Source organism: Centroberyx affinis, unplaced genomic scaffold (genome assembly GCF_046629955.1).
Source record: "Centroberyx affinis isolate AG114_WGS23_722 - 3 ecotype Tasmania unplaced genomic scaffold, CSIRO-AGI_Caff_v1 ptg006103l_1, whole genome shotgun sequence".
Lineage (NCBI taxonomy): Eukaryota > Metazoa > Chordata > Actinopteri > Beryciformes > Berycidae > Centroberyx > Centroberyx affinis.
Genome location: NW_027283104.1, coordinates 53,415 through 80,731, shown reverse-complemented (window position 1 = coordinate 80,731; position 27,317 = coordinate 53,415). Strand labels below are relative to the sequence as shown.

At 41.3% G+C, this 27,317-nt stretch overlaps 1 protein-coding gene across 1 annotated transcript; it reads left to right on the top strand.

Moving 5' to 3' along the window:
* The first annotated feature begins 2,553 nt into the window (after positions 1-2,553).
* il17rel (interleukin 17 receptor E-like) lies at positions 2,554-16,722 on the top strand. The gene is made up of 18 exons (XM_071512125.1): positions 2,554-2,927; positions 5,202-5,229; positions 7,486-7,635; positions 8,946-9,052; positions 9,831-9,945; positions 10,330-10,374; positions 10,647-10,786; positions 11,262-11,333; positions 11,451-11,505; positions 11,765-11,928; positions 12,811-12,855; positions 13,506-13,563; positions 13,763-13,908; positions 14,537-14,602; positions 14,689-14,746; positions 15,264-15,425; positions 16,105-16,164; positions 16,265-16,722. Exons 1-18 carry the CDS (start codon positions 2,817-2,819, stop codon positions 16,393-16,395), a joined length of 1,713 nt encoding a protein of 570 aa, XP_071368226.1. The 5' UTR covers positions 2,554-2,816; the 3' UTR covers positions 16,396-16,722.
* Positions 16,723-27,317: the final 10,595 nt, after the last annotated feature.

The window sequence follows — 27,317 nt, the reverse complement described above, 5'->3', positions numbered from 1 at the left end:
TATTGTCTGCTTCTGTTTAAATCTGCCAGGTGTGTGTGTTTATGTGTGTGTGCCTGTGCGTTTGTGTGTGTGTGTCTGCACAGGTTTGTATTTGTGTGGGTGACGACTTTGGCAGTGGATGCATGGGTGTAGGACTTCAGTATGTGTGGGAGAAGTCGGTTTGTCAAAACTGATGGAGGAACAATTGGTTACAAAGCTGGAAAATAATGACCATACTATTCTATCATTAAACACACATACCTGTACATGTACCTGTGTTTCTTATCCACTGTCTCACGGTTTTCTTACTGCGTATTCTTCAGATATGCAGGTTGTGTATACTTACTTAATGAGGGGGAGAAAATCCATTTTCAGGGTCATAAACGAGTCAAAACTCCAGCAACACTTGTAGTATATAGAACAACTTTATTGTTAGACCAACGTGTTTCGGCTTGTGGCCTTCATCAGGGTCATCATGAAACACATTAGTTTTGACCTATTTAGACCTTTTTCCCTTCTCCATGCACCTTGGAAGTAGGTGAAGTTGTGCCAGAAACCCCTACTCTGCTTTTACAGGGTCATAAACGACTCAGAATGACATCAGTTTTGTTAGGACTGAAAGTGTTTTCTATTCACTTTGCTTGTCCCCGTTCTTTTATATTGTCTTGTCCTTGGAAGGCGAGTATTGCACAACACTGTAAAGGCTTTTTAAAAGAAACACTGCCGCTGACAGTAAATCACGAGTGAAAATATTGCAGTCACCTCAGGGCTTCTCTCATCACTGCTATCTGTCGCCACGTGCCGCACACACTCATACCTGTACATGTACCTGTGTTTCTTATCCACTGTCTCACGGTCATCAAAGACCGCCAAAGCACTTGAGATCACCGCACTGCTTGGAATCTATATAAGGAACCGCTTCCCTGTCACATTCCCAGCATCGAGGTGGTCGGAAGTTCCAGTATTCCCTCAAGGAATTCCTTGATGATTTACCACGTTAACGTAAACAAAAGGGAATTCCCTTTTGTTTACGTTAACGTGGTAAATCATTTCTGGAACAGCACATTCTGCCCATGTACAAGTTGTTTTCATGAATGGTCATAGGAAAAGAAAATTACTATGTCTTCAGGGGCTTAGTCAGAGATGTTCATGTGCTTCAATGCTATTTCTATTGTTATTAATAAACTGGAATTCAAGAATTCTAATATGAAGAATTTAAATGAGATATCAAAGAGATATAAGAAAAAACAAACAAATTCTAGTTCTGTCTAACAGGTGGTAAAGTTGAGGTAGCAAAACGATGGCACTTTTGCAAACTGGATCCTCTACATTTTACAGACTATTATTTGGCAGTTAAATGCTGAGGGCTGCTTTAAGTCGTGACTAACTGATCTGGGTGTTGGTTATGATGCTTAGTGACATTCAAGTCTTTTGTTCAGGAACAGGACATACTCATTAGCACTAAAGTTCCCTGTTGTGCAAATTTCTTTCCTGTTTCAAGTTCAGCATTTGACCAGCAAGTTTTTACATGTAGTGTCCTTGCCTGCCCTTGGCATTCAAAGGAACGAACAAAACATAAGGAACATCTTGCTGATATTAAGTTGCCCCCTCCATGTCTCTGTTGTCTCAAGGCTAAAACATCCCTCTTTAACTTGTCTCCTCCCATTAGTACAATGCTGAAAAAAAAAGTTTTGCAAGCTGGCACACTTCTGAGGAATGGGCTTTTACAGTATGAATGAATGGAAGTAATAGCGAAAAAATGCTAGTTGTGAAATCTCACTCTTTCCCAGCAAATCCGGATAGAAACTTGCAGCTTGTTCTGTTTTGTTCACGCTGTTTCCACATAAATATGGTTGACTTGGATTCCCTCTCTGCTACACAGAGGATAGTAATGAACTGGAAATGGAGAGCTCCAGCATGTTTCAGCCTATACAGTTGGCTGGAAGACTTCACTGATGTAGTAAGCATGGAGAGGGCTGCCACCTCTGTTGGAGACTTTGATCAGGGGATGGATGGTCTGTGGGATACAATAAGATCTTACTTAAATTCTCTACCAGGTGACATGTAAAGCTAAAACATTGTAATCCTGTGACTTATGGAAGGCATAAAAGAGAATCTGTTCTATTCTATAAATGTTCTGTGTTGCTGATGTCCCCCCTCCTCTCTCTTTTTCTGTCATGTCATTGTATTTTTTATTATGTTTCTTTGTGTTGTGTTGTGTTATATAATATATATACTGTATATGTGTGTGTGTGTGTTTAAAATAAACATAATTATGGTTCACAGTGGTGCCTTACAAACAGAATTCTTTAGAAGTGTGTGATGATGTGTGCTAGTGAGAGAGTGTCAGTCATGAAGGGAGTAAGTTGCAGGATTCATGGCTGAGTGCTATTCTGTGTAATATCACAATGAAGTTGCTCAAGGAGAAAGGAGAAATCCCTCTCTCTCTCACACACACACACACATACTCACATTCACACATACACACACAGTCAAACTCCGCCCCCACTCTGGGTATTTAAATCATCATGCCACCTCTAACCCAGGAGTTTCTGTCCCTCACTGCCATAACCAGATATCATCACCTTCAGGACCAAACAGACAGCCAGCCTCCTCACTATTCTACTACCTACAATACCAGGCAGTCTCTCAGCCAAGCCTCATCAGACACAGGCAGACTGCCAAACTCCAACTCATGTGGACATAGCAAGAGAAAAGACGAGAAGGAGGAGGAGGTGAGAGGAAGAAGTGAACAACAAAAAGAAAAAAAATAAGAACTACAAGAACAAAGAAGCAGAGGATCAGAAGAAGCTTGTCTCCAGTGCTGTGTAGTCAACATGATCTTGCTGGTTGCCCTGCTCATGTCTCTCTGTGGGGTTTTGAATGAAGCTGCAGTCCAAAGCACAGGAATGGAGAGGATAGAGAAATGTGACACCCGATGTTCTCAGGTAAAATTGCACCTTTAGGAGCACTAAAACCAAAAACATGACACTCACAGATTGACACTGTGCTACTAAATATTGTTGTTTGCTATTGCTATTGGTAACTACTACTACTGCTACTGCAGCTGCTGCTACTGCTACTACTATTACTACTGCTGCTGCTGCTGTTAACACTGCTACTACTATTGCTAATACTGTTACTACTATTAATGCTCCTCCTACTACTATTACTTAATATATTATTTACAATGAGTGGGTGAAATGCAACCATATCTCCAGTCAATTGTGTTGACAAAAACTACTACTACTACTACTACTACTACTACTACTACTACTACTACTACTACTACTACTACTACTACTAAGAATAGTAATAATAATTTTGATAAAGTGACATTGGCTTGAACCTACTGTAGTTCTGGTTTACAGTGATATGTGAGAGGAATACAGTACTTTGCCCAACTTTGCCCTACATAATGAGCCCAGTTTTCATCCTTAACAACCAAACAAACACAATAAAATTCCGCTCACTACAGGATTTCAGGAAGATTTTCTGAAGTAATACAACCCCATGTTATTATTGTAGCTGAGTTTTCCCGGTCAGGGTGTGGTGAGAGGGCCTCTGAAATGAAAGTATAATATTGGATTTTCATGGAGATTTTCTAAACATGAGTTGGATGACGTAATTAGGATGTGAAGGTTTACAACTTATATTTCTTACTTATTTCTTATTAGCTTCAGACAAATCACAGTTACTGTCAAAAAAAATATTACATACTAAGGTAAGCATGCATACTATACACAATCATATTTGACGGAACTTGAGATTGGTATCTAGCCCTTGAAAACTACTTTTTGAATGCCATTGATTAAGTGGGTACTTAATCGTTCACCCAAGCCTTACAGTGACGGAGAGGAAACCAAAACTGCTGCAAATCACTGAGTTGGTCATCATGGAAAGAGGATGGGGAACACCTGCCACTTCCCTCTCGATGACCTGAGAAAACTCTGATCTTTGCAGCTATTACGCACGGCCATAAATCTCTTCCATACGTTAATGACCGTGACTAAATGATTCTGTCGTGACGTGAAGAAACGTGAACCATACAGTTTCATGTTTCAGGTTGTTAAGAGATATGGTCAGGAGCCATGTCAGAGTTTGAGTTTTAATTCAGGGTGAGTCAGGTTGTAGTTTATTTTACATGACATCACTTGCCACCTTTGCAGCAGATCACCTGCTTTTGTGATCAATAAAAAAAATACAGATTAACACTATACTCTCGATTTTATGGTCTTGTAATCGGGCAACACAGATTGCCTGCTTTCTTCTACACTGCCTTGTTATATGTTGTTATTACTCTTGAAAAATGAATGAGCTGTATGTTTACTCTTGCTCAGTGGTTCATTGTAATTACAGAATGAAGACATCTCATTCACGGGTTTTGCACCTCACTCATCTCTGTTTTCTTTTAAGTTGATTACCTCCAGCCTTTATTTCTTATGTGGGTTTTGACAGTTTCTGAAAACGCAGATGATTCTATCGTAAAAACACGAGCAAAGGTGTGGATATGACTCATAAACTAAGCAATATTGTGCTTTACTTTTGTGCAAGTTTGGAAGAGCAGGCATTTTGCAACTGTGTTTGAAAAAATATCAGCACAAGCAGGAAAAGCAGAAAAAGACCTGATCAGGGTGGCTGATCAAGATATGCTGCAAGCATATCTTGATCAGCCTCTAAAGGGCAAATTTTCTGGCTGATGGATCAACAAGGATGTATTTCACTAACCTTTGGAAGTCAGTCCAGTCCAGTTGCTGTTCAGATGCTTGGAAATGCACGCCGTTGCACAATTTACGTCCATGTGTGAAATCTAGTCATTTATTATGCCACCTTGACACAATGTAGCACATTGCACAGGCTCAATGCTCAAAACCATAGACAACTAACTTGATGATTGAAGTGCTCTAGTGCAAAAGCAAAGAACAAAGACAAGGGTGTAAAAGGATTAAAAAATATTCTGCAACAAGATAAGTACTTCCATTTAAAGCTGTGTAACGCAACTTTGCAGCAAAATAAAGATAGGAGCACCTGACAGAGCAATGAGGATGTAAAAAGCTATTTTTCTTTTTGTCTGGGAATCCCCTCATTGGAACAGCTGTTACCTTTGTTCTCTTTGTTAAGTGTGCACAGAATAACTTTATTTATGGAGCTCCTCTTCAATAACTTTCTCACACAGAGGTTAGAGCTTGTTTAATTTCTGTTCTGTTTTTCTCTTCTTGCAGGGCCTCCAATGCAAGTCCAAGCCACACTGTGAGTATAGACAGACATACACACATGGCCGTTACATCTGCAGGCACTAAAATGAATCTACACAATATCTAACATGATGTGTACAATAGGGTTCAACCGATATTGGATTTTTAAGTCAGATACAGATATTTTTAAAGTTAAGTAGCCAATATTGTGTGCATTCAACACCTTTAAATTTGACAATTTTCATGCCAAAAAAATCAGTACTGAGTGTTTCAGAATTGTATTCATAGCAGGGTGGAAAAGTCTCTGAAACAGCATTTTGACCATCATGTGAAACCTAAAACTCTCCACTGAAACCCATAATAATGAATTTTTTTGAGGGTGAGTTAGCAGCTCCTTGTAGCAGGGTGAGTCACCTCACAAATTCAATGGTACGGGAAACTCCTTGATACATTACTGCCATGAAGAATTAATTTACAAAAAACATGATTAAACAATTAAATGGATTCATAAAAAGTGCAAAGAAAATCTAATCTCATTGCCGGTTTTATAGACTGTTGTGATGTGGTCAGGGAGGAACCTGCGTTGTATCAGCAGTAGATGCCGATAAAGGCCAACATCGGCCCATATATCGGTCTAACACTAGTATAAGAAATGCATTGTTGACTCACAGGTGTGCAGACTATGTATGGACCCATACAATTGTACTAATTGTAGCATTTAAATTGTGATCGACAAATATGAGCAAACTACATTCAAATATGCGAAGTTCTCACCAGGCTAAAGAGGAATCGCATGATGCAGACAATGACCGGCTGTGTTTTCTGTTCCCCTCGATGAATAGAGGAAGAAAAAAGCATGGCTCGTAAATCTTTCCACTTTCAAATTGGGACCACCCAAATGCTTCTTTTTAAAGGGCATAATCTTTCCAAAAGAGAGCAGGAGGATAACAAAGGCGTTGGACTGAAACCACATGCCATAACCTCCTCAGACACACTTGATACCACTTAAACCAGGCTTTCCCAACCCTGGGGTCACGACCCCAAGTGGGGTCACATGGAATTCAAATGGGTTGCCTGAAATTTCTAGCGATTGATCAATACAAATAATAATTATTATTATAATAATAAAAACACCACACACAATTTAAAACAACTAAACATATCCTACGTTTTCACTTCCCCTCGAGTTCAAATAAAATGCAGGATATTGTTAACTGAGCTCAGCATATCTTGATTCACGCGATCACACGTGACCAGGCTACGTGCATTCCCACACTCAAACATAAACAGCGCGCAATTTAATTTGAGTCATTGTTTGTTCAGCATTAATTTGCAGCCTTATAATACAAGCTCACCTGTACATATCCGGCACTGGGAAAATAGAATCCTCACTTTGTGCACTAATCTGTGGCTCGTCCTGGCTATGCTGCCTCCGGCTGCCATCCACAATAATATACATGAAATAACATAAATGTGGTCTAAAATGAACGTTTACTTGCAACATAGTATTATAAACTATTACATGATTACGGAGCCCCTAAGGGGACATGGGCAAAAAAAAAAAATCTTTAAGTTTCAGAAACTATCCCGTGGGCACGAGAAAGTTTCCCGTGGGCACAAGAAAGTTTCCCGTGCTCACGAGAAACTCTTTCAGAAAAAAAAATCTTTAAGTTTCTGGTGCGCACAGAAAACTATCTGGTGCGCACCAGAAACTATCCTGTGGCACGAGAAAGTTTCCCGTGCTCACGAGAAAGTATTGCGTGCGCACGGGATAGTTTCTGGTGCGCACCAGATAGTTTTCCGTGCGCACGCAATACTTTCTCGTGAACACGGGAAACTTTCTCGTGCCCACAGGAAACTTTCTCGTGCCCACGGGATAGTTTCTGGTGCGCACCAGATAGTTTTCTGTGCGCACCAGAAACTTAAACTTTTTTTTTGCCCATGTCCCCTTAGGGGCTCTGTACATGATGGAAAACAAATTAATTTTAGCAAAAAATTGTCTGTGTTTTGAATGTCTGGGCTCACTAGAGTTTTGTGACATCAAAGTGGGGTCACGAGCCAAAAAAGGTTGGGAACCACTGACTTAAACATTCCCCAAAGGGTTATTATCTTTCACTGTTTCGGGAGTGTCGCAGCAGAGACACACAGACAGACACTGATACTGTAACATAATGAAGATGATAACAGTTTTTTGGCGTGACCTAAGTGAGTTTGCAGTGTGCCGTCATCAAGACATGATGAATATTTCCTCGGTATTGGATAGTTGCTTAAGAGTTTCATGTGCTTTATGTGCTGACTTGGTTGTGTGCAGACTGGTTTCCCCCTCCATGCCAGAGCCCTCCTGAAGGTCTCAACAGCTCCTCTGTCTTCCACAACGTCAGTCTGTCCCCAGTCATGAGGTGTGAGGGGAGGCAGAAGTGTTCGCTGCACCTCAGAGTCAGCGTTGTGTTACGACTCGCTGGTAGGTACATGTGGGCAGAAAATACACACATATTAGACACATATTTAGTGGACGCTTTTATCCAAAGTGCTTTACAGTACAGTGAGTGAATACATTTTTTTAGGATGGGTGGCCTCAAGAGTGACTGAATCCCTAATTCTTGCAGCGTTAGTGCCATATCAACTTTACGCTACTGTTACTTCCTTCAACACATAAGTGAGGACTTCAGATAAACCCAACAGTGAGCAAACAGCTAGCAATCTCAGGAACAACAACTACAACAGCTGCTTGAATTTAGCAGGGAAGTTAGCTAGCTTACGAGCTAGTTAACAACTAGCCAGCTACCTAGGCCTACTCCAGTAGCTAGATAATAGTGAGCCAAATATATTACCTGATTGGTGGGGTCCATTTGTTTGTAATACATTTTTTCAGTGGGGAATGTAAAACATTTGTTGGTTTTCCACCCCGAGTGTGACATAACTTCAAAATGGCTGCCGTGGGAATAAGGTCTTTACAGGGAATTAAGTATCCCATTCAAATGAGATGCAGGTGCTCCGAAACAGCCTCTGAAAATAAAAAGCATCCTATGAATTTATGTTGCACACTAGTTGAATCTGTTTCAAATCTCCATGCTGACTATGTTTTGTAAAGGCAATATCCTACAACTGACTTTACACCTACTGCATGTAGCTGGGAGGGAGTGTAGTCAAGTGAGCCAATGTGGGATTGGTCATGCTGAAAGATGGTTATATCACAGATGTCATATGTATAAAGGTGTGTACAAAAGTGCTGAACAACAGAAGCGGGTTGTTAAAAATAGACTGGGGGTGTGAATATTTCTAATCAGCCAGTTTCGAGATCAGGTGTGTTACGGAAATGTAAATTTAAATTTTCTGTTCCTAATTCCACAAGCACTGCGTGATACACACACACACACACACACACACACACACACACACACACACACACACACACACACACACACACACACACACACACACACACACACACACACACACACCAGCTCAGTAGAGCAGTGTAGTGTTACTTCTCTGGATTTCCTCACTCCTCGTAGGGGCCGGAGTGGGGAAGCCCCTCTCATTCTATCAGATTTGAGTCTCAGCCAATACACACACCAGTGAATACTTCCTGTATCACAAACACACTAGTGGATGACATGGATCAATAGTTGCGCTGAATGACTGAATGGTTGACTGAATGGGTGAGTGAGTGGGTGGATGAGTGGGTAAGGGATTACTGACAGATATACCACATGTGTTTCTTTGTTCCATGTGTACGACCTTCTGATCTGTTTCAATGTTGTTTCCCAGAGTCCATCCACAGTTTGTCTATCTGCACTGTGACCGCTGGGATGATGGGGGGCTGCCGACTCCTCAGCTTCCCCAGAGCATCCAGACAGAGACTGGTCGGGCAGCAGGTACAGGCTTCACTTATATTTACATTTTAGGCTTTCAGCAGATGCTTTGATCCAGAGTGATTTAGAATAAGTGCAACACTAGAGTATGTTTAAATTTGTGTGTCATCAACGTTGCAAGCAGTTGTGTATCAGCTGGGATATTCGTGTATCATCGTCGTCAAGCAGGCGAAAAATAAATCTGTGTTAGGGGCAAGAATATAGACCCGAGCAAAACTTTTTTCATTATGTTTGACTTAAATGCACATATTTTCATCTCAAAGATCCAAAAATCAGTAAACTCAAGGTAAGTTAACATCAGTAGCGTTTGTATAAACTTTCAGTGATTTTGGTCTTAATAATAGTGTAAACACATTTTAAGTAAAACTGTCACCAGATTGAAATTCTGCCCCAAACGTAGGTGTACATGAAGGATGATTAGTGCAGATGAAGAAAAAACAACAAACAGAAAACCACAGACAACAGACAAGACAAGAGGAAGACACAAATGCACCCTATTGCCTTGCCTTCACTTTCATGCTGTCATGTTTGCCTTGATCTGCAGTCAGATCATATCTTGCTTAGGCCAAGTTGTGCAGTCTCAAAACTATGTGACCAAACACATTTCTTGGCAGCAGTTGCAAATTTGGCACTTTCACCATCACCTACGCAACTTGTTTTGTCCAGTGTGAGAAAGGTTGAGATTGTTATGGGTCAGAACTCTTATTGTAGTATCCAAGATTGCGGATATCACTGCAAACCTGTGACAGCTTGTGTATTTTTATTTGTCTTTTTCCTGCAGGTGGAAGTTGAGAATGATTGTTTTGACATTTCTCCGGGTCAAGAAGTGCAAGTAACACTGAAAACAGTGCCGAGTTACTGTAGTGTAGCGTGGACCAGCACCTATCGTGCTCCAGGTGAGATGCACGCATATTTTCACACAAGCACACACACATGCATGTACGCATACACACATACACTTATGCACACATGCAGCACGTGTATACACAACCGTGCACACAGGCCACACACACACACACACATACATACGGAAATTAAGACTTCAATGAGTAGCAGAAGACGTGTTCTACAAAACCAATAGTTGGGAGTCAATAAATGGTGTTGCAATCTTCCAAGTATTTCCTCTTTTAAATGATAAAAATAGTCTGTCAAGATCAAGGTAAATAATTCACAAGGAACAAAATGCAGTACGCAAAATTTACATGTGCAGTAGGTATGCCACATGGTGATTTCTTTTTCACATGGGTACTTGGTTTAATGCTTGTTACTTTTCACCACAGAATGCAGCAATGGAGATTTGCGAAGTCATATCCCAGAATGCATCAGTAAGTGTTCTTTTTTCTCACTGAATCAGGCAATGCAGTGTGGTGTACTGTAGGCTATATAATGTACACGTTTATTCACAAATGCCACTCAGTGTTCCCTTACGAACCTGTGACTGAATTGAATATTTCATTATATTTGACCTCTCCCTCTTATCTCTCCCTCTCTCCCACTCTTAGCCCTTACAGCTGGCTGTGACCTTGGCCATTCTTACAGCCTAAAGTGAGCATGTTCTCAAACCTCCTTTGTGTCTCTCCCTCTCTCTCTCTCTCAGCTGGTAGGCTGTGGTACGATATGAACCCAGAGAGGAAGGAGCTGGCTGTCAGGGTGTCAGACATGCTGGAAGACAAGGACTACCACCTCCGTCTGTGCCATAAGGACTTCATCTGTATAGGCACAGGGGCCAAAACGCTGGTTAGTCCACGTGTTTCTTCTGGGTAATGAGAATCAGAACTACTTTATCTGCCAAATGCGATAAATGAACAGGAATTTGTCTCGTGACTTCGGTGACTGCATATTTCTGAGGTTTAATCACCCACTGACTCACTTCCTCTATGAATTAGTAAGTGCAGGGTGAATCCCACTTATGCAATGCTACTGACTAATGCATTATTCATACTAGGAAACGTATCAATTATGCATCCTGATAGGGACGCTTATTTTCAAAACACTGTCTACTATCTTGTTGGGTAACCCTGGCATTGTAATGCATTTACATTCTCTGACAGTGTTCTGAAAGACATGAATATCCTGGAGTGAATCACACCACCAATCACACTTACACACAGACACACACAGACACACACCGACACACACACACAAACACACACACACACACACACACCAAAGAAACGCAGATATATTTTGTAAAGCCTTGTTTACCTTCCAGATAAAGAAGGAGGAACCTGTGAAGAACGCCACCCTGCGGTATTCCAGACCTTTGCCCTGCCTCTGCATTGAGGTAAAAGGTTTCTGCCAACACTCTTGGTTTCGATTGAGCTCTTACTATCAGCTTTGATTGGTAATCAATGCCAGGCTGTGATCGAACCCTTAACACCTTTTGCTACATTCTCCACAGGGATGGTCGGCCATGATGGACGCACCCAGAGTTCAAGTCTGCCCGTTCAAAGACCGTGAGTCATTCGATTGCTTTTAGTCATTAAACATCTGTGACTTGATGTATGTTGTAACCTGATCTAAAAGGCTAGCTGATAGGCTACCGTATGCGTGAAATCCACCAATTTCATATAACTTGCGTAATGTCAGTGCACGACACCTCTAAAATCAACAATGCCTTTTCATTTGAATAGACTTTGAGATTACATACCACAGAGTTAAGTTCCCCTTCTGACTGGTCAGCCATGATTTCTGACCTCTGCGTTATCCTGATAGGTCTGGAGGAACTGTGGTTTGGAGTGACCTTTGACCCAATGGAGGAGACGCTGTCATGGGAACCGGCTTGCCCAGTTGCTGCTGTGATCGTGTTGTGTCAGAAAGGCGAGGATGGCGTTTGTGTGGATCTGCCCCATGCCTCTCAGACTGTCGGCCGAGGAAAGGTACCAGCCTCTAAGTATCATAGTATCATAATATAGTAGCATGTAGCGTTGGGGCATCTTTCAAGGGGGGCAGATGCCATCCTTTTGGTCCCACCCTTGGTATATAGGGGATAAATGTCTGATGACTGACTGACTGACTGCCTGACTGCCTGACTGACCTGAATCTGGCTCCTGATGCCCACCAGTTTTGTGTATGAAAAGGAGCTCTTTGGCAGAGGTTACTTCTAATACAGAGGAAAGAAATTATGATCTCAATAATAATAGCATTTTTGTTGACTGCGAGTCTGAGCTTGCACAGACGGCCTAAACCAAAACTGTGTTTCTTATAATCAGAGTATGATCTTAACTGAGTTATTTGATGCATGGCAATTACAGGCGTCAACCAAAACCTGTTATACTTGGGTAAACAGATTAAAAAGGGAATTTTCTGTTCATGTAAACGTAGCCAATGACGCAGAGCTTGACTCATGCCTGAAAATTGAAGTCCAGCTGGCCTGACCTGAAAGAAAAAAACTCTGCTCAAACCTAAACAAAGCTTGAGTGGTGTAGCTTTTTGTCAACTAAACGCCAACATTGCCAGTGTTTTTTCTGATGACGAACATTTTTTATCCTGAGTCTTACCCACACCTGAGCAATTAAGTGCAAAATTCATTCCAAACTGCCCTAAACCGGCTCGGTCCCTTTGGTTTTTGTTGATTTTGGGCATAATTGTCAAACTCTACAATGACTTCTCCTCACATATTTTTAACTACTTGAATTAAGTGAGGTACGTCTGTGGCTAAAAAGTTCCATCCACTTTAGAAGACCGAACACTGTTTTGTTTTTTGTTTTTTGTTCAGCCCTGGATGTCATTTAAAAAGTCACATCAACCTTGTTTTTCAGATAACATTTGCTAAGGTGGATCCACACCCTCAACTGTGCATGAAGGTAAATATCACTGTTAACTTTGTCCTGTTTGGCTCTTCAGGAGTATCACTGTAGAGAAACCATATGGTTGACACAGAGGACTTAATTGTTGGCACTACTACAATAGTAGGGCACTACTTACTACTTACTTACAATGATCACAATGATTGATACAATGATTGATTTTTTTTTTCACTGAAATTTTATTGCAGTTGAAATTTTATTATTTGTGATATAGGTGGACACAGATGTGAAAAATGTGAAAAAATATATGCATGAAACATTAGATGCTTAGATTTGGGAATAACACTTGGGACTTTTAACCTGGGTTTTTATATAATATAGAGATTTTCTCAGATGTGCGGTTTGAATTGTTAGCTATGAATTCTGCAAAACAAATACAAAAGAATACAGTTTTTAAGAGACCATCTGATACATCTTCCTCTCTGATTGGGGAATTGCTGTCAGTTTTTGCATTTTAATTACCTTAGTGCTCATATGCTTTTGGGAAACCCAGCACTCAGTTCACCTGAGATATGGGATGCAAGTTTTCCCTTTATTATAACTGAGTAATATGTTGATATGCTTGTTTTGCTGCTTTTATTTTACAGCATAATGTAACTTAGTTAGATAAAGCGATATACAAAATCTTATTATAATGTGTTCTTCAGTTCACTGCAGGCTCTCAGTCCTGGACCAGATGCCCTTTTGCTGACGGGGGATTCCAAGGTACTGCCGTTTGTCACATCAAAACGTGACTGCAAATCATTTCACAACAGTATCATTCGATTATCACAGCGCTACGTCAGTCTGTGGCAATTGACCTACTTGGCAGAGGTTTTTAAAGCCAATGTAAATAATAAAGCACAAGATAATTAGTATTTAATCACTGTCAGTGTTTTACAACTGGGTTTTTACTCATCTCCAGCATGGGAGGTGGGTGTGACGAAACGAGAGGGTCATCAAGAGGTGGTTATGCTGTCACGGATCTCTTCAACCTTCTCTGTGGGAGTGTGTGTGAAGTCTGGAGGATCTGTTGTGTGTGAGCCCACTGACACACACACCGTCTATGTGGTAGGTATCGTACCTCTGCCTGAGACAGTTCAATGTGTTGTCAATTTAGGGAACTATTCAGAAACTACCTTGATATAATAATGCATCATTTAAAAAGGAAGTAATAGCTGAGTGGCATTTTGGACGACATGGTGCTGGAGGATTTGCATCAGCAAGCTTGCACTAATTGCATAGCAACCTTTTGTATCCTGGACAACTGTTGATTGTTGACAGTTTGCTGCCTTATGTTTCACTGCACTTGCGTTGTTGGGAAATTTCCCTGGCTGCTCTCACTAAGATATCATATCTTTAAAGTGCAAGTTGTGCTTACCAAGATCATGAAAGTTAATTACACCTCTAAAATGATATCAGCTGGCATCTGCCAACAGCTTGGCCACATCAGAAGGTTAACAATTCATCCATGTTTTGCACATGTCAGCAATGCAGGAAGCCACTCTTGTGTGTGTGTGTGTGTGTGTGTGTGTGTGTGTGCATGTGTGTGTGTATGCGTGTGTTTGCATTTTCTGTCAGATAAATTCAAAGGGGCATTGCAATCATCACTCTCCTGAATAACTCATTATGGTTGGCTGATGACATGTAAATAAGATGCTTTATGTGACCAAGCTTTCTTCCTTTGACTCTTTCTCAGGAAAAATATAAATCTGTTGGCTTAAACCTGACAAGGGAACTATGCAAACCAAACTCCTGCCTCCAGGTACGTTTGCTTAGTAAATACAGCTTCTGAATACAAACTTGTTCCTACAGACAAAGAAACTGAATGCGCATATTTTATTTGGACAGGCGAAGAGGCTTGATGTGGAGTATGCCGTCACCATCATTCACTGTCATCAGCAATGTGGTGAGCATGGCTTCTCTTCTCTTTTCTTCTCTCCTCTCCTCTCCTCTCCTCTCCTCTCCTCTCCCCTCCCCTCCCCTCCCCTCCCCTCCCCTCCCCTCCTCTCCTCTCCTCTTCTCTTCTCTTAATTTTAAAGATAGATAGCATCTTCTTTTCTGCGCTCTGTTCTTAAAAGCTGTTCCAGTGCATATTTTTCATCTCAATTCCAACTTCTCACACATCGCTTGCAATGCTTGTCGAAGGTGGGTGGAGAGCACAATGTCCACAGATTTCAAAAAGGTTGCACAAGTCTGATGTTGACTTCAAACACAGACAGAGCTTTGATCTGTTTCATTATTCTTGACGGAATTGCGGCCTCGTGGTTAGAGACACTGTCTGAAAAGCCACAGTTTTAAGCCTCCGAACAACCATGTGCATCTATTAATAGCCATGTGCCTGGTACGCCTGCTCATATGACTTCTTCTGAAAGAGATATCTGAGTAAATGCCTAACGTGTAAATGTAACAAATCCTCTTCACAGAGGTCGAGGATGACGCTCGTACCTCAGGCCCTGGCATCGTCACCAACAGGGTTGAGGAGGCGTCAGCAGCCGACTGGGAGGTGACCTGTGTCATTGTGCCAGCTGCCGCCTGTCTCTCTGCCGTCATCATAGTCACTCTGGCGCTCCACTTCATGTTAACTGGTGAGTAGAAAATGCCCCTGGCCTGAACACTGCCGGATGTACGGGTTCAACAGAGGGCCACAGTGTAGTTATCTCTCTTGACAGAATGCCAGCACTTCTCCCAGAATTGATTGCGAAATAACACATTTTTTAGTGTCGCTGTATTACTTGCTAATTTGAAGTTAAACCTTGCTTTTGACCCACCTTTTTTACTTGTCAAACATAAAGTAATTGCTATTATGCAGCGTTTGTTTCCGACCACACATTGTGATTGGATGAGAGGCGTTCCAATCGTCTTAACCACAATATATATGAACTTATAACCTAACGTTAACCTTATAACAGAAGAACAGTATCACTGGATGTGATTGCTTAGCAACAGGGAACATTTTTAACGGCAGAGGGCCAAGATTAATAAAACCCAGTGTTTGTATCTTTGTTTAATCCGTCTATATTAAGGCCTATATTAATTATCTATCACTTTCAATCCATATCACGCTGGATTTTTAGCATCAACCTGACCTGGTTCTGAATTGTGCTTGTTTTACTGTATTGTTGGTGCATGTGGTATTGCTCTCTGGTGAAGCCCTGCTAGTTTTAGTGCTGAGGTGGCGCCAAGTGCACCTGACTCATTTGACTGAAAACACTGGTCAGTGTGCAGGTGAATTTCCTCATCTGATTCCCCTTTACTCTATCTCAGTTTATCAAAGGAGGAAACGAAAAGGACTTGGCGGCCACCATACATCTGAAAAGCAAACAGGTGAGGTGATAGATTTTGTTGACTGAAGCATGCAGCATGCACATGTTCAAACAGCTCATCACCTCTGTTTGAATCTGAATTATGTTGTTTGTTTTTCCAGATCCTGCCAGAGTCACTGTTGACTGTGTGGTCCCTGCATTACAAACCTTCCCTGCTCTCCACAGGCAGAACTCCATCCCTGATCCCCCCCAGTACGGGAACTACGAGAAGGCCAACTTGCTCTCCGACTGACCAAAGAACCGCGCTCTGCTCAAAAGCATTACTTGCAATGTATATAACTGTGAAGATGTTACACAAACAAAATAAAGTTCTCTGTCGAATGCAGTGGAGAATGTTGAGGATGATGTGGAGATAAGAGACAGCTATTTCAAATGCTTTTTATAATATGTGCAGGCTTGTATTTTTGTCAGGCTGTTATTAAATGTATTCTGTGTGGCATTGTCTGTCATGGTGAAAGTGAATATTTGTGTTGTCATTGTTCTAAGTTAAAACATTCATGTTGCAGCTGAGGTGCCAGTGCCAATTCCATGTTGAAATTTTCTATTTTCAATAAAAAGAAGGCAAAACATCTAACAAAATGTCTTTCTTTCACATTTTTTTTTTTTACATTTTTGCCAGTTTACAGCTCTCAATAAAGCTCTGACCATAAGTTTCCCTTAAATAAGAGCTAATAAAATGATGTCCACAACTTCTTTTAGTTTTTCTTATAGCTGAACTTCAAAGGCAAGAGAAAAGCAATTTCATCAGTCATGCACATAATATTCTTAATTTTATAATTCTGACACTTTATTTTGTGTTTTATTTGTAATAAATATTGAAGGTAATTTCTAGGTAAAACAAGTTTCATGACCCTAGCATCCATTCAACTCGTTCTAAACCCACAACAACATTTACAAAATATATTATTGCCTGTCTGAATTTTCAAATTTCCTGAAAATCGTAATTTTCAGGAAGTGAGGTCAAGTGAGGACAAGTGGCTTCCCAAATGCTCCTGTCATTAACAGTTGTCCTTTGTTACACACAAGCTAACAGGAAAGACAATTCCCAGAAGGAAGTTTGCATTCTAGCTCCCATACGACAGATAATTTGCAGACCTGTTCAGAGAAGCCACTGCTGTACACTGCATGCATTTAAATGACTTCCTTGATTACTTGCATCATATGGCTCTCTGTCTTAAATCCAAGTTATTCTACTTGTATGGAGTAATTGAGGGTCCATATGGCATGAACTGTACTTGTCAGAAGGGAAATGCTTCAAGAGAACAGGTTTGGTGACATGATAAATATAGATTTACTGGAAGCTCATGCAAATTACAAGTAATCATAAGAACATTAGAAGCCCAGTAGCAGTGAATTCTAATAATTCAATTATAAATAATTCAAGGGGATGAAGACTTTTGGGATGACTGTATTATAGCTAATAATATTTTCATAACACTGCCAACACCAAATTCATGATGTAGCCGATTACAATGCCTGTTATCAACATTATCCAGCTAAGAAACAGACATTTCAATGTTAGCATGCTAATTCTATTAGCGTATAGGTGATGCATTAGCATCAAATAAGAAATTTCTGACCATTTGTACATTTTGCTGTGACATACAGTATATCTTTGTTTCTATTTCTCTGGGGCTTGAAAACAAAAAAATAACTTCATAGTGCTCCATACATTTTCCTTTCTTTTACCAATGGGAAAGTTTTATGCACCCATTAATTGTAGTAAAGGGTGACACGGTGGGGGAAAGAAAGATCCAAAAGAAATAAAAACAAATAGAGAAATCCATATTCCCAATTTTGACTGTGTAATCGGGTCAGAAAAGATGGCAGATACAATATATTTTTTGGCATTTTGCTTTTATTGGATTGGTAACAGTAGAGTGAGACAAGAAAGATTGGGAGAGAGAGGGGGATGACATGTGACAAAGGTCCCAGGCCGGATTCAAACCCAACTTGTCACAGATACATGGTATGCAGTTTAACCAATTGAGCCACCAGAACGACCCCAGATATGATATCTGAATGATTGTTTTAGCGATTCCCTCCAGTTTTCACCCCATCCTGAATGTTTGAATTGCTACTGCTCTGTCTTTCACAACTGGCCTCCCTGATTCAAGCCAGATTATTGTTACACTCTAACTCACAGTGCAGTTAAAGTAAAGGGATACCAACTTGCAATTACTTAGGTCTGACCTGATCTGAGCTTTGTCTAAACATTTTTGGTGAAATTTACGGTCCATTCATGCCCATTGATTCCAGTCCAGTACTCCTGTTTGGAGAGGCTAAATGAAAGCCGGACTTGACATTTGACTTGCCATTGCAGTCTGGAAAGGAGCCAGCGATCTCCTGGAATCTACAAATAAAGCTTTCCTTTTCTGTCCGTCTTTCTTCCCCCGCCACTCTGCTGTGCCTCCCACACGTCTCACCGCAACAGCTCTGCAAAGCGAACCCACTGTCACACTTACCTCACTCTTCTCTGAAAATAAATGCTTTCCGCTTGCTTTGCATAACCAAACCATGTGGCTTACTGGACACCGTACCAGGAAGAGAGCCAAGACCTCTTTGCGTCTGTGTTAACGTGCACGAAGCATGCAGATGTGCACGTGTGCACAATACAACCTGTGATCCGGCTGTGACAGACAAGGAACTTGTTACTGAGAAAATTCAAATGGTTCACTTGTTTGATCCTCGCTGGACGGCACACATTTCCTTGTATGATTGTTTTCCTATGCAACTGAGCATGACTATGTAAAACGTGGTGGCTCAAATGACAAAAGCAAACACAAATCCTTATGTAACTAACCACCTCAGAGAAAGTAGGAACGTGAGAAGGTGCACCTTTTGGTGTTTGTCTACACAGCATATTTAATGACCAAACCCGCGTGTGTATCTTCAAATCCAGGCATGAACAGAAACCACTACTTAACCACCAAATACTCAGAGGGAATCCTGAACATGCAAGAAAAGTTTGAGAAGGTTACATTCAAAATGTAATCTCTAATCTGTAGCCTAACCTGCTGGCATATGCTGTAATCCACATACTCTCAATTACTTTTGACTTAATTTGCCTGTAGATTTTCCTCTAGATCCATGGAATATACTTTTACACAAATTATTCCAATTTACACACTGTAATTTGAATGGTATTATTCCCATCCTCTACAACCATTATCAACCATTATTTCAAGATTTGCAGAATTATTTGAGTACTACAGTTTATGACAGTATCATTCTTAATAATGGAAGTGATGACTATGTAAATATTGGGCTTGTATTCCTGTATTTTCTCTTAAAAAGGACAATAATTCTTAATAATGTGATGACTAAACTGTAAATATTTTAATTTTGGGGTTGTATTCCTGTATTTTCTATAACAAATGGACCATTATAGCAGGGTAGCATCCCATTATCGAGAAGCCACAGGTGTGATCTCTGCCACAGCTGATGTGTCCATCAACCTTTAGCTTCTTCCTCTTTGCAAATTGCCATAGATAAGCGTGTGAGCGCTTGCGTAAATGCATAAAATGTTTTTATGTTTTCTCTTCCCATCAGCAGATGCTTATCCAATATTCTGTTTCAAAATGTCATACATAGGCAAAACTAAGGCCACATTGGCTTTTTGTGCCACGAGCAATCCAGTGACTAAACCTTTCCCTGATAGAGTTACAATCGTCTCTTCATAAAATCCAAGAGAAAGTTGGTCACTAAATGTCATCGGTATAAAGTATCTACACCGTTATTGTTAAAACTAGGGAAACTAGGAAAAAATTGATAGTAGGTAACATTTATCCTTCAGTGTAACTCCTATGGGTATCATCACTGAAGAAAGAGCAGGATTATATAAACATATTGTGCATCTTTTACCAGCAACCTCACTTTTTCCAAAAATTGTTTCTTACTAACAGAAATCTTCCTCATAATGGAAAGGAAGTGAATCTCTTTGCCATAAATCACAAAACATGTCCACGTGTGTTTAGGGAACACATCATTTTATATAACTGTGTCATTAATGGCAGGTTAGTCACATGGAGGAAACAATTCAGTCTGATTGTTTGATAATGGTTTATAACGGTAACTCATCACTCCAATTCATGGTGACTTGACAGAAAAAGCTGGCATCGGTAAATCAGGTGGTGCTTCTGCCCAGAAATAGCCTGGACCTTTGTTTGGAAAGGTTATGTAATCAGGTACAGATTGCTGATTACATGCTTGACCTTAACACTCTGTAATTTATCTTATTCTTGGTGACTTCTGGATTCATTTGCTTTTAGAATCCATCGAATATGCTGTTAAATGTATTCCAATTTAGAGACTGTAATTTGAATGGCATTATCACCATAATATACTGCCATTATCAGACATTATTTTCAAAATTATTTGAGTGTCTATAACCTAAGAATATAAATACCCTATTTGTTTAGTTCAATTTTGTGTATTTATTTGCACATATAAATGATAGAATACAGAAAAGGCGAAAAATACAAGCAGCTGAGATGAAAACTTAACAGGTCTTATGAATACATCTCAAATTGAGAGAAGGAAAAAAATATGAAAGAAAGAGAGAAAGAAAGAAAGAAAGAAAGAAAGAAAAAAAGAAACTAAATGGGACAACAGAAACAAAAACTCAGAAAGGAGAAACATGGTCTATTTCCCACACCATGCAGGAAATAACATAAAGGGAAATAAAGCATCTTCAAATAGCACTTACACAGACAAATTATATCATGGGGGAAGTGAAAGTTTAACCTTGGACATCTGGCACAGGAATAACTGGGTCATTCTGCCAGACATCTTGACCTCGGGAGATTTCGCGTGAAAGCCTGAACTGATAAGAGTGTCTCTTTCTCAGGAAGGAGTGGGATTTCCCTTCCGTTTACGGTCTCTGACCTTTGCGGGTGCCCCAAACAAAGAACTGAATGAAGGTTGAAACCCATTCATCAAATTATGTCATATCATATCATGTCACATACCCAAAACATCCCTTGGCATACATACCGACACTGACATCACTTACTGAAATCCAGGATGCATGATGACATCATGATGGGGTGGAGGAGATGTCACATCGCCCACACTGTAAGAAATTGAAGTTGGAAACAGTGAGAATTTTGTCCCAGCTCAACCAAAAATGTGGGTATAAATGATCATTGCACAGTCCGTCATCATTAGTGTATCTGAGAAAGTTGTCTTGTCCTTTTCCTTATGTCCTACATCCTGTTCTATGGCTGATTGTTGATTAGTTGGATAAATATAAATAAACAAACCTGAACTTGAAAGCTCATATTTAACTGAAGAGTTGAGTTCCAAATCTGCCATTTGAAAAAAAAAAAAAAGTTATACAAAATTATTAACAGAACAAAATAAAGCAAGTTCCGGTGCTTTTTTTTTTTTTTAAGGACAGCAGGGTGCTTAAGTCCTTGGCTGACAAAATGACATAATTTTTACAGACAGGATTCTCTATATTTTAGAAATACTGAGTAATGAAGTTCAGGTAATGATTGGATTCCACCCCCCATATATATATATATATATACTGTATAGCATTGTAGATTAGAACTCCTCAATTCTATCTACGAAATAGTTGTTTTTTGAAGTGTGCTAAAATTATGAATACATTGATTATGATGATGATAAATATCTTTCTATGATTATGACTAATACATGAGCTATAGCCCATACTAATGCTTGGTGAACAGCACCATCCTCAGGCTAATTGAGGAGAAGCAGACATTTTTAATTCAATAAATAAGAATAATAATAATGTGACGCTTTATTGAAATTCTCTTTCCGCCGCTCGTTCCACCCTCCAAAGCGCCCTCCACAGGGAGGTCAAAGGTCAGGGTCAGCTACAGAACAGTGACCCGTAATATAATTTGCCATCTAAACGTCCTAACCCGCTCATATTGGCTGAATATCTGGGAACAAATGGAGCAATGACTGATGAAAAGATATTATTATTTGGTTATTGTGATAAATTATTAGACATACAGTAGGGAACACTGATCCTGAATTCTCTCCTGATGTGATTTTTGTTAGAAATGGCTTCAGAATTTATTTCTGGACATTTTTGCTATTACTATGATAAAAACTACAAGATCCAAATTTGCCTGTCTTAGGCTAAGGTTTGGTAAGTGGCACACCTTGCCATGCCTGTTCCACAGCAATGGTTGTAGATCTTGGAGCTTTTTATATTATTGATAAGTGATCTAAACCTGAAAATATACTTTAGAGCCCAGAAACTCACATCCAGCGCTCTAACCTAAGAATATAAATACCCTACCGTATTTGTTTAGTTCAATTTTGTGTATTTATTTGCACATATAAATGATAGAATACAGAAAAGGAAAATACAAGCAGCTGAGATGAAAACTTAACAGGTCTTATGAATACATCTAAAATACAATCAAATATGAAAGAAAGAGAGAAAGAAAGAAAGAAAGAAAGAAAGAAAGAAAGAAAGAAAGAAAGAAAGAAAGAAAGAAAGAAAAACATAGAAACAGATCAATATGAGACTAAATGGGACAACAGAAACAAAAACTCAGAAAGGAGAAACATGGTCCCACACCATTTCCAACACCATGCAGGGAATAACATAAAGGGAAATAAAGCATCTTCAAATAGCACTTACACAGACAAATTATATCATGGGGGAAGTGAGAGTTTAACCTTTAACGTATCACAAATTCTCATGTTTCTGGCTATGTGAAACAGTGATGAATATTCACTGATTCCAATTGAACTGTCCTGGTATGAAAAACGTTTAAAAACAGAGAGTAAGTGGTATTCCCATATAACCGCCACAAGATGGCGACGTTGACCAAGCCTTGACTTGAGGGGGAAACGGTGACACAACGGCAGGGTCTCTGCTCATGTTGCAAATCAGTGGAAAATATTACAATCACACTTTCAGGATGCCCATGACAACACTGTATGAGAAAACAAGGCCAGTTGAATGAGAGGAGCCAATAGAATCCAACAGCACGGTGTGAGATTATAAAGTATTAACTGACAGGTGGCTCTTGGGTTTAACCAGTAGCTGTGGACTAGGTAGTGGAGCCTGGAGGTCGAATGTAAGCCAGTAACTGAAGCGGAGGCGTTACTGTATATATGTGACCGAAGTGCCATTGAGCAAGGCGTTAAACCACAATAGAACTTCAGTGCAAATGAACTAGATTGAAATGAAGGGGAGACTGGTACAGGAGCTTGAATGTCACTGTGGCAGCCAACTAGTTCTGTTGACAAATCTATGTATGGATGATTTATACTTAAGAAATTGTCAATAAAAGTGTTTGATACTGCACCTGTGTTCACTAAGGCACCGGCGATTACTTTTACCAAATAGTTCAAAAATACAATCTAAAGGGGAAGGAGTCACGCAGTTAGGGCATCAAGCCTCAGAAAAATGACATTAAAGGAAAACTCCTCCCTTAGATACTCTTACACTGTCATATATCATGAGTCTGTGATGTTCAGTGCATTCCAGGAGTTATTTTGTGATGAAGTGTTGTAAGTGACTTTTTTGGTGTACCCACTTTTTCTCTCAACCTTTTCCCGTTTCCTACATTTCCCCAGAATTCCTTTCAACAACCTCCAAAGAACCGACATGAGCATGCATTGCATTAATTGAGCAGTGTAAGTGTAGGTGGAGAGAGCAATTGTGATAGAAATAGTAAGAGCAAGAGAGAGTGAGAATCTGTCTAGTCGAGAAAAAGCGAGAGTTGCGAGTGCCGTGGCTGCGTTGCATTCTGGTCTGTCAGTGGAGAAATTGTTCTTCCTGCCTCTTCTATGATGGATTTCTACCTGTCTGACTGTTGAATGTTACTGTAATGCAAAAAAAGAGAAAGAAGCTCTTGCTCTTTGGTTCTGAGCGACTGACCCCAAAGCCTGACGTTTACTGTTGATGTTTTTTCACGATTTTTCCTTTACTTGGCACTGTGCAAAAAAAATGTAAAGTGAGAAAAGAAAAATTGAAGCAAATATTCCAGCACATCAGGCTATTGAGCAGGCTTGTTTTATATACTCAAGGCCTTCAGGTAATATAGTAGCCTGTCAAACCACCTGTCTCTCTCTCTCTCTCTCTCTTTCTGTGTGTGTGTAGTTGCAGCATGGCACAGAGGTGACAGTGTGTGTGTGTGTGTGTGTGTGTGTGTGTGTGTGGGTGTGGTTGGATGGACGGGTAGGTGTGTGTGCTGTCTCTCTCTCTCTCTCTCCCTCCCTCTCCCTCTCCCTCTCCCTCTCCCTCTCTCTCTCTCCCTAAGCCCTCTATGGAGTGAAAGAATGACAAACACGGAGGCCAGAGACAACAGCCACGGATGAGCTAATCCGTGTTGTGTAGAATTCCAGACATTCCGATGGGGTGTTGTTCCCGGGCCGGCTAATCGGTGAGCGCCGACACAGCGCTCGCGCCGAGGCTTTGCGCTAAACAAACAAACACGGGCCTTTAGAGCCGCGGACGGTGGAAATTTGATGTCAAACTGGTCATGTATGCTCACGTATGCGCGCGAGCACACACACGAACCGAGACACACGTTGCGCTCACACCCACAGGTATGCACGGAAACACACACACACAAATACACACACGCACACACACACACACATACTGGGATAGCTGGGTAACTGGGGCAAGGGTGAAAGGTTCAAGGGTGAATTAGAAAAGGAGAAAGATTGGTGGTGGTGGTGGTGGGGGTGGGGGGTGGGGGGGTTCCCAATCCTTTTTTAGCAGGTGACTCCATATTGAGGAAGGAAAAGTCCTGTCACCCCGGCATTTAAAACACGGACGGAAAGTGTGTGTTCAAACCATTCCATACCACATCACGAAAAAAATTCATAAACACTTCCCTCTCTTCTCTTTTAGGGGGAACAGAAATCAAGCTGAACTGCTCAAACACAACCGTGTGCTAGCTGGAGACAGAGACTTCTGTGCAGCCACTGCAGCAGCAGTTTTTCCTTTTCGAATGACATATAATATTACGGTTGTTTTAGTATGATGAGGAATTTTTCCAGGCAACCCATTTTCAAATCGGGGATCCCTTATGGGGTTTCTGACCCTAAATTTCTGGGTTAGTCTGGGTTAGCAGTAGAGGAGGATGGTGAAGGAGAGTAAAGAAGTGTGAGTAAAACAATGAAGGGATAAAGAGATAAGCAATAGAGGACAAGAGGGTAAGGGGTGCTGTGGGTTGAAGTGTCGACAGATGAAAAGGTAAGGAACCTCCTTCGGATGAAGGGATGAAGGAGGGGATTACCGAACTGAGAGGATGAGCGGACAGGGAGCCCGGAAAAAAAGAAAAAGAAAAAGAAAAGATGACAAGCTTATCGGGGGAGTGGGGGGGAAGAAAGAGGAGTGCTTTCGAAGGAAAGTAGAGAGCGCGTCGGTAGGTCCTGTTGACGAGAATAGGAAAAGCTCTCACACACACAGAGGCCTCTTTGTTCCTTTGTGAGTCATTCTAGAAAGGGCACAGCTGTAAACAGTCGAGATCAGTCCATTAGGCCCCGAGGTGCCGGAGCTCCAGTGTTGACTGTGTATCCGGAAAGAAACGGCAAGCTTGAGTCATCAATAAACAGAGCAGTCAGATGAGTAGGGGAGGGGGGGGATGTTGGAGGGGATGAGGTGGGAGGGGGGGGGGATAATAGGAGACAGGGAGAGGAGGAGTGCAGGGTTTAGGGGGGATAACGGCACAGAGAGGCACGGGGCAATGATCTCATGCTTCTCTCCCAGCTGGCAAACAAGGCCTTTTCCATGGCCTCCTATCTCTCTCTCTCTCTCTCTCTCTCTCTCTCTCCCCGTGCTCCCTCTCTCTCTCCCTGTGCCGAGTGTTTATACTGGACGGGGAGAAATATTTCGTGGTGGTGGCGATATTTTCCATACCTCGCTTCTCTGTAAATGCCCCGATTCAAAGTGTGTGGATATGTGTGTGGAACCCCCACCAACACACACACACACACACATTGAGTGGGGAAGGGGGAGTCCCATCTCCCTCCCGGCAGTGCCAATAATCAAACCTAACCTTTAGATTTACTTTCCGCCTTTTAATTAGCAGCCACCTCGGGCCTTTCGGCAGGAGTCCGGGTCAGATCTTCGGGGATCGCGCTGTAAATGCCGGGTCATCGATGGCCGACCAATAACAGGCTGTGAATAGCCGAAGGAGCCGTGGGCCAGCTGACCTCAGTGGAGCCGCTGGCCTTTGTCAGCTTCGTTGACCTCTGACCTGTCGCGACCCCGGCACACGCCAGGCCCGCTCCTGACCCCCACCCTCCCCCCTTCGGGTTGTGTTTGTTGTCACGTTAAGGGCCACATGAGCGCACAATGACAAATACCTCGTACCTACCCCCCCCCGACACACACACACACACACACACATGCACACACACGCACACGCTCAGAGGGTCCATCTGTTGGAAGGCAACCTGTGACCCTTGACGTTTCAATAGCTGAGGTCAGGCCGCGTGCCGACCAACCAGCTGCTGAGTTCCACGCTTCCCTCTGTGTGTGTGTGTGTGTGTGTGTGTGTGTGTGTGTGTGTGTGTGTGTGACATGGGCAGGTGGGCAGGAGTCTGTACAGTACCATAAAGACAACAAAACAATGGCAAAGGCAGTGGCAGGACACAATGAGCGCACTCAGCACAAACATTGTTGTAGAAGGAGAGGGCAAACCGCCGGGTCACAACATGGCCGACCGAGCTTTCACAACCACTGCTGCTCATTACTTTGCTGCAGGGGGAATTTCGACAAAACCTTTTCATTGTTTAGTACTCACAGCAAATATCTCCTGAAGACAAATGAAGATAGCGTGTTTCATTTTGATCGTGAAATTCGATGCATTTGTCTCACTTTCCGAGCGGGAAAGGATGACACGTCTTGTGGATCAATATGATTGGAGCGTGTTGCTGATGTTGTTGATTTTTGTGTCGGTCCCAAACATTTTGATCCCATTGCGATGTCTTTGTTACAGTGAAAGTGCGGCTGAATCAGACCGCTCCCGTCTTCGCTGCAAGAGCCGGGATTGGCTGAAAAGAAGGATAAGATGGAAACACAATACAGAAGCTGTTTTTCTGCAGGGGGTGGTTTGCGTGTGTGCGTGTGTGTGTATCTGTGTATGTGTGTGTGTGTGTGTGTGTGTGTGTGTGTGTGTGTGTGTGTGTGTTGGCCCCCCA

What these genes read in the sequence shown, in the direction of transcription:
- il17rel (XM_071512125.1), top strand. Translation starts at nt 2,817, where the DNA reads ATGATCTTGCTGGTTGCCCTGCTCATGTCTCTCTGTGGGGTTTTGAAT. An exon ending in AGAGACTGGTCGGGCAGCAG is followed by an intron (nt 9,053 to 9,830) that starts GTACAGGCTTCA and finishes TTTTTCCTGCAG; the next exon opens with GTGGAAGTTGAGAATGATTG. An exon ending in TCACTGTCATCAGCAATGTG is followed by an intron (nt 14,747 to 15,263) that starts GTGAGCATGGCT and finishes TCCTCTTCACAG; the next exon opens with AGGTCGAGGATGACGCTCGT.